The sequence below is a fragment of the Ursus maritimus genome, unplaced genomic scaffold (genome assembly GCF_017311325.1).
Source record: "Ursus maritimus isolate PB19 unplaced genomic scaffold, ASM1731132v1 scaffold_30, whole genome shotgun sequence".
Lineage (NCBI taxonomy): Eukaryota > Metazoa > Chordata > Mammalia > Carnivora > Ursidae > Ursus > Ursus maritimus.
In genome coordinates, this window is record NW_024425564.1 from 1,098,399 (window position 1) to 1,106,049 (window position 7,651).

General features: G+C 58.1%; 1 protein-coding gene across 1 annotated transcript in view; it reads left to right on the top strand.

Annotated features, from left to right (window-relative positions):
- Positions 1 to 508: 508 nt before the first annotated feature.
- MDGA1 (MAM domain containing glycosylphosphatidylinositol anchor 1) overlaps positions 509 to 7,651 on the top strand; it is a 53,952-nt gene continuing 46,809 nt past the window's right edge. Inside the window, exon 1 of the mRNA XM_040644605.1 lies at positions 509 to 598. Within this exon, the coding sequence (XP_040500539.1) occupies positions 532 to 598 (67 nt within the window). The 5' untranslated portion in view covers positions 509 to 531. The remainder of the gene's footprint in view (positions 599 to 7,651) is intronic.

Genomic DNA, 7,651 nt, shown 5'->3' on the forward strand with positions numbered 1-7,651 from the left:
CGGGCTACTGAGACCCCAGCGCCCGCCGCAGGACTGGAGACAGTGGATTGACCCCGAGCGGAGCCCGGGCCTTCCCGTCCCCGCTCCGCGGAGGGGCGTCCCCTGGGCGGGGAAACGACAAGTTTGTCAGTCGTCGGTGGCCTGTTGGATCGAAGCGTCCCCGCCGCCGCAGAGGGGTCCCTGGCGCCCAGCATACGGAGCAGACAGCCCTGGGGACCCGGGGCGGATCGGCGGCCAGGCTCCTCGGGCCGGGGCGCTGGCTGCTGCGCCGGGCGCGCCAAGGCACCCGGGGCCGGGCCAGCGCCCCCTGCGTCCCCACGCGGGCAGCGGCCCCGCCGGAGGAGAAACCCGGGTCGCCGCTGCCGCCACCGCCGCCTCCTCAGTCTCCTGGTCTCCGTCGCCGCCGCCGCCCCCTCCGTCGCCTCTCGGGGGAAGAGGGGACGCAGGGGGCATCGCGGGGCCCCGGCGGATGCGCCCCCCGCCACCTCTCGGGCTGCGCCGCCTCGCGGGGATGAAGCACCGGCCGTGAAGATGGAGGTGACCTGCCTTCTACTTCTGGCGCTGATCCCCTTCCACTGCCGGGGACAAGGAGTCTACGGTAAGAGCCCGCGTCCCGCTCCACGCTGGCTTAGCACCGCGCGGAAACTTTGCAAGAGGCGCAAAGTGCGCGCTGCCGGGGTTTGGTGGGGACCCCGGCTCGAACTCTGGAGTGGATGCCCGGGTCCCCGCCCTTCTGTGGGCGCTAGGAGATCGAGCTAGCTGTTTCGGAGCACGGAGACAGGTCGTAGGTTCTGGCGTGAAGCCGGGGATGCCAGGGGGAGGTACCCACTTCCTCAAACCTTGCCATGGGCAGGAGTGGCTCGGAACCCTTGAGAGCACCCAGTCGGCTCGGGAGATCCCGACAGACCCCAAACCCCGGCCTGGGGCAGCGACTTGCATGGAAACCTAGTTCTACCCAGGCTCGGCCTCCGGAGTAGAAGCCTGAGCGGTGCACGATCCTGAGTTGCGCGCGGCTCTCGGGTGAGCTGGTTGCCGGCGCCGCGGCTGGGCGGCGGGCTCGCCTTCCCCGCTCTCGCTGCGGCTTCGCTTCTTTTACTCGCTTCTTGACTGCCAGAGCGGATGCCAGCATCCCCTGGATTGGGCGCCTAAAACCCCGGCATCCGTTTTCGAATCTAGCCTGAGCCAGTTCTTCCTGTACCCGGTTCCCAGCTACAAAAACCCAGCCCCACCTTCCTTCTGTCTGAGCGCACACACGGACACATTCAGCCACCGTCCCCAGGAAACGCAAACACGGCACGCACCCATCGGGCTACGTGTTCAAACTCTGCCTCCTGCCACGCAGCTCTGCTCCTGCGTCCCTACGCCTCGTTCTCCGGCGCTAAGCGGACTGTGGCTGGGTGTCCCTCCTCCTGATTCTCCAGAGGGTGTTCCCGGGGAAAGGTCCGGAGAGCAGGCATCCTCCGTTCACGATCTCCCGCCTCTCAGGGACCCACCGAGTTCTAGCAGGCTTCTGCACCCTGACCTTACAGCACAAAAAAGTCAGTCTCGGGGCCCAGTGGCCCTCACTTTGCCTTCTCCTGACCGCAGGGTGATCTGTGTTGGTCACTTTGTAATCATGTGGAGCTGGGCTGGGGAGCGGTCCTTGTCCCTCCTTCCCTGGGCCCAGGGCCTGATTATTCATCTTTAGATCAGGGGGGAGTTTGACCTGTTCTGTGGGTGTGGAGGCAAAGGCATTGTCCCCCCAGCTGCCCCCCAACATGGTGCGGGGCACACAGCAGCCAGCCTCAGGTGCAGACGCTAAATGCTCACTTCTGGGGGTGGCTGGCCTTGCTGCGAGAGGCAGGGTGTCCTGAGGGGTGTCTGGGAGGTGACATGCTCCCCGCCCTACACAGTTAGCTGGCTTGGGTTTAATTCCCTGGGGAGGCGGGCCTGGGCATCTGGCCAAACTCTGCTTCTTAGTTTGTGTGTCTCTTACTGCCTGGCCCTTTACAGAGGCCAGAAGAGGGAAGGGGGAGGAGGAGCGCAGCAGGGACTGAGTGAGGGGGGGTTGTGGGGAGGAGGCCACTGAGCTGGCTCCAGAGGCCTCCCCAGGGCAGAGGAGGACACTGGGGGCTTGGGGGGCAGGGGTCCTCTTTCTTTCTCCCCGAGGTTTCCTCGTAGCCTCACTGCCTCCTTAAGAGGTGGCCTAAGGAAGGATATCACTGAGGTCTTTGCTTCTTGCTCCCCACACCCCAGGAGCTCTGAGAGTGACAGAGACCTCTCACTATTCCCTGCTGTCCTCTACCCTGCCCCTCCCTCCAAGTGCCCTTGGGAGATCTGGCCAACCTGTTTCCTGGCCTTCCCTCTCCTGCATCCCCTCCAGCATTTCCAGCCTTCTCCAGGGCTGCATAGGGCCCATGTTGTGGAAGATCCTCTGAGCCTAGCCTGGAAACCCCAGCAATGAGGGCAGGGAGGGGGGGTGATAGGGGCGGGGCGGGGGGAGGAATAGGGGCAGTGGTGTCTGTGGGCCCTGATTTCAGAGGACTTGAGGCCAGGATTTAGCCATTGGCTTATCTGCCCCTATTTTCTGTAGTTTCTTCTCCCTTGTGTGCCTGGGTCTCCTTTTTCGTTGCTCTCCACTTGGAGCAAATCATGGTGAGCTGGGTGTACTGGGGCCAACCCCGGGCTCTGGGTTGACAGTGCCTTTGGGGTGTTGGCTCCAGAGAAGCCTGGGCCTCAGGGGAATTGCAGAGTGGAGCCTCTTGTCTTCATCGAGGTCAATGAAGAGAGGTGAGGATCTGGTATGAGAAGGAGGATGGCAAGAGGCTGCGGAGTTCTTTGTGATGCTAGAAGATTTGGCCAGAGACAGCAGAAGGGGGAACTATTGTAGGACTGTAGCTCTTCTGCCCCCCACTCTCCCTTTCCATCTAAAGCAGATGAAGCAGCTCGAGAAAGAGGAGAGTGTAGGGGTGAGGGATGGTCACTTGTGTCCATCATTGTATCTTGGCATCCAACATGGTACCGGGCTCACAGCAGAAGCTGGGCAAACATGTGCTGCAGGAAGGAAGGGCCATGGTTGGGAGGAGGTTGAGGAAATGTTTTTTGAAATTCTTTCCCCCCAAGAAGTCGGTCTCAGATGTTTTCCAGCAGGATCGTGGGGCATACTCTGAGGGTCTCTGCTTAGGGAGAGTCACAGAGTCCTTGACTGGCAGCCTAGGGGACCTCAGGGAGGAGAAGAGAGAAGAGGCAGCCCAGGCACAAAAGAAAACAGTGTCCTGGGGAGGAACCCCAGTCCCTTCCCCTCCTGCCCCAGGCCTGTGCGGCTAAAGGAGGGGCAGATTAACATGGAAGCTAAACTGAGGAGAGGGAAGAACAGGAGGACGCGGAGGGCAAAGCCGGCAGGGTCTAGCCTGGGCTGTGGGTCTCTGCTGAGGCCGGTTGGAGGCGAGTACCCAGACCCCTATACTCCGCTTCCCTCTGAGGGTCCTCTTGCCGGCCCTGAGCTCTGCTGTCTGCAGTAGGGCTGGGGAGGTGTGCTCCGTCTGGCCAGGTGGCTTCCCTTCTTCTTTGGGCCACAGATGCTATGCAGCCGAGTACTGGACCAGATGGTCCGTTTGGAGCCAATCCCCTCTTTCCTCCCTGCCTCCCAATCTCCTGGCCCAGTTTGCTGTGCTCCGTGGTGGATCCTGTAATTTTTCTGGCTGGCGAGGGGGGTGGGCTGGCCCCAGAGGCCTACTTCTGGGGCAAAGGCAGTCGCCAGGTGAGGGAGGAAGCTTCTCCTGCATGTGGATAGCATCAGAAAGCACCCCCCCCCCATCCCAGCTTCCTTTCCTCCCCCAGCTGCCTCCGACTTCCAGCCAGGGCTGGTCGACTTCCAGCCAGGGCAGGTCGGTGGGATTCCTCTCCCTTACAAAACACAACAAACCCCTGGATTATTTAATATGCAGGAGTAGGAATTGACATTATCCTTAAGACAGGTTGTTTGCAACTTACTGGTGGAAGTCAAAATATTTCACCAAAGGTGTCATCAGAAACTACTATCCTATGCTAATTTTTGTGGGAACATGAAGACAGACGTTGAATAATTTGACAAGAGCAACACAGCTTACAGAATTATCACCAAGTCAGGTTTTTTTCCTTCCTCTGAGGGGTGCAGAGAAGGAATTTCAGGAAGTGTGTCTCCCAGTGCCGTCTTCTGGGTGTTGATCTGGGTGTGGGCACTGGGGATTTTTCACTAGAGTTTCTACCACGTGCCTTGAGACCGGCTGTCCGTATCTAACTCTCCGCCTGGAGAAGGCATGGCATCAGAAAATTCTGGCCCCCTAGGGCTAACAGAAGTCTCGGGGTTTTCTAAATGTCCTCAAGAAGGTTCAAACCTCTGTTCCTTCTCCTTCCCAGTTATAGAAACTGCATGAGGCAGAGACGGGGCCTTGTGCCCGCAAAGTGGGCTGGTTTTTTTGCCTTGCCAGCACTGTCTCCCCACCCCCTCCATCTTTCCCCGCTGAAGTTGGTGTTGGCCCCTGAACCAGCCTGAGGGCTCCCCAGGCCCAGCAGCAGGCTGGAGAGCCCCGCTTCGGGTCAGAATCTGCATGATATCCCATCCTACACTGCCGGCTGGGAATCTGTGTTTCCTGGCTGGGAGGGGCCCTGGTGAGGGGGTGGTTAGAGAGGGTGTTATTAGCCAGGAAAGTACCCTTGAGGGGTTGTGCCTGAGCCACACCAAGGGCCCACTTGTAATTGGCCAGGCTTGGCTGTGAGTTGCTGGGGCTGGGTGGCAAAGCCTCATTTAGAGCCTGGCATTAGCTCTGCTTTGCTAGAACAGGGAGGAACAGGCGGGGTGGGGGTGGGGGGTGCTCCGGAGGGAGAATAGAGAGAGCTAATCACGCCGCCAAGGCCCGGCAAATGAATGATGCAGGAAATCAATATCTGGGGGCGGGAGTGGAAGTCCAGGCAGTAGCAGCCCCGGCTTCTCCAGCTGCCCAGGAGGCATGGGTGGGCCTGGGAGGAGTGGGACAGGCTGAAGTGTGGAGAACCCCTCTCTGCCACCTCCTCCCCCCACCCCACGGCTACCTTGCATCCCACGCCCCCACCCCCGCCCACCTGCCACCTGCTTCCATCTCGATGTTGGGTCGGGAGATGCCCCTGCAACACGGGGCCTGGGAGATGAGACCTTGGGCCTCTCAGTCCTGCAGAGCCTTGCCCTGCCCCTTACCTGCCTCCGGACACCTGAGCCCGGCTAGGCCCCAGGTGCAGGGAGCATGTGTAGCAGCCTGGGGACGCTGCCCTCTGCTGCTGGCACTGCCACTCCAGATGTGGCCAGCAGGGGGAGGGCTTGGCCACCACATTGCCTTTCCTGGGCTCCCTGGGCCTCGAGCCTCCTGGTGGGATGAGAGTTAGTTCAATTCCTCGGCCTGGGGTCCATGCGGGCTCCCTAGGGCCTTCTGAAGCTCTAGGCCCCCTCCACCTACCACGTACTCACCCCAGTGTCCCATGGCATTTGCCTGTGGCCAGAGCCACGCTTCCTGCTCTCTAGGCCTTGGGAGAGCTCTGCGGTGGGGCTCAGCTCTGTGGGCCCCTTGCCCGGGTGGGGCCGTGTGCCAAGCAGGGTCTGTTGCCCTTGCAGAGCTGCCTCTCTGTGAACCTGGGGTGTGGCCCCTGTTCTTCATCTTCCTCGCCTTCTCAAAAGACTCTGCTTTGCAGCCACACATCTGCCCACAGCAGGAACTGGGTATGAAGGGGCCCTATTGCATCCCGGGGCTGATACAGCAGCCAAGAGCAATGCTTAACACAGGGGACTCTTTTTTAGACAATGAAATCTCTCCTTCCCCAAGTCAATGAGTAACACGTAACAATCAGAGAATATATAAAATTATAAGGAAGAAAGTAAAACTCACTTGACACCCCACCATGCATTCGGTGATGGTTCTTTCAGGCATCCTCTTGTCCAAAGAGGAAGGAATCTTTCAAGGAGAATCGTTGGTTTTAACAACAATCCCTTATAGGCATGTAAGTGTCGTGTGCCTTCCTCACTGTTTCTATGCCTCTGCCTCCTTCGGTTCCAGTAAAGTTCTGAGAGGTCAGCACAACAGGTCCTCTTGTCCCCATTTAAGAGAAGAGGTTCCAAGACTTTAAGTGACCTGCTCAAGTTGAGCCAGCTGGTAAGAAGTGGCTCCGAGGCTCCATCCCAGGGGACCCTCTGATTTGGAGGTAGGAAAAACGGAGGTTCTGCCCTCAAGGAGAAGGGGAGAGGAGTTACATACAAGATGGTTCCTGAAGATCTTAGCTAAGGGCAGATAAAGGACTAGGAGTTCAAAAGGGGTAGGAAGTGGCCTGCAGGGTCTAGTGAAGGGGGCATTTGACCTGGCTTGACAAACAGAAGTAAGGACTGAGAAGGGCATTGCAGGCGGAGGGCTCATTGTGGCAAAGGCATATGGAGGATAAAGACCCTGGTGTGTGGGGGGAGTAGTGAGTCACTCAGTCGGGCTGGAGCAGAGGCTGAAAAGGAATGGGCAGTTAGAGTTGCAACAGCAAAGGAATGATAATAACAATTGCTCATGTTTCCTGCCAAGGCTAAGGTCACAAATGTGTATTGTCTTTAATCCTCATCACTGCCCCTTCAGTGAATCATTGTCAGCCCATTTTACCAAAAGGTAAACTGAGGGCTCAGGAAGATGAAGTTGCTGGTCTGAGTGACAGAGCTGGACTCAAATCCAGAGCTGATTACAGAGCCTATGTGTGGGTGGAGTAGACTGGAATCCTAGGTGTGGGAGAAGCTGCCGGGAAGGTCTTGAGCGGAGAAATGGGCTGATGTGAGCTATCTTTCAGGCTGCTGTGCAGCTGTGTGTTTTAAAGAAGATATGGCCAGGAAGAGGGAGACCGGGCAGGAGGTCCTGCAGTTGTCCGGGGAAAGCCATAGGGAGAACTTGAGCCAGCGTGGTGGCTGGGAGTATGGACGGGAGGGAGTGGGTACGGGACTTTGGTCATTCAACAAACACCTGCGTGAAGGCTCTGGCTGGATCCCTCGAGATATCTGGCGAGAGAAACAAGCTCTTACTCTCTGAGACTTTGCATTCAAACTGAGGAGAGACGGGCAGTAAACAATGAACAAGTAGGTAATGCATCGTATGGTGATGGGATCGATGAAGAAGGGTAAAGGAGCCGAGAGGACAAGGAGGGGTTGACTGCGGTTCAAGTTCACATACAGTGGTTGGGAGGCCTCCTTGTGTAGGCGCCACCTGAACAGAGATCTGAAGATGCTGAGGGAGGAGGGAGGAGGCCCGGCGGATACCTGCAGGATGTATATTCCAGGCAGGAGATTAGCCAGTGCAAAGGCTCTGGGGTAGAAGCATGCCCGGCCTGTTTGGCAACAAGAAGGCGTCGAGTATGGCTGGAGCCCAATGAGTGATGGGGAGGTGGCGTTAGAGGGCTAGTGGGGCCAGATTGTTTGTTGTCTTGAAGGCTATGTAAGGGTGTTGGCTTGTAGTCTGTGAGATGCGGGAGCCATGGCAGGGTAGGGGAGGGACATGAACTGACACCTTTTTAATAGAATCCCTCTGGCTGCCCTGTAGAGAATAGACCATAGGGGGTTGGGTGTGGGGGAAGGGATCCACTTAGAGATCGTTGGAAAAGGCAAGAAATGAGATGATATGATCATTAGTTTCCAAAAGTGCTT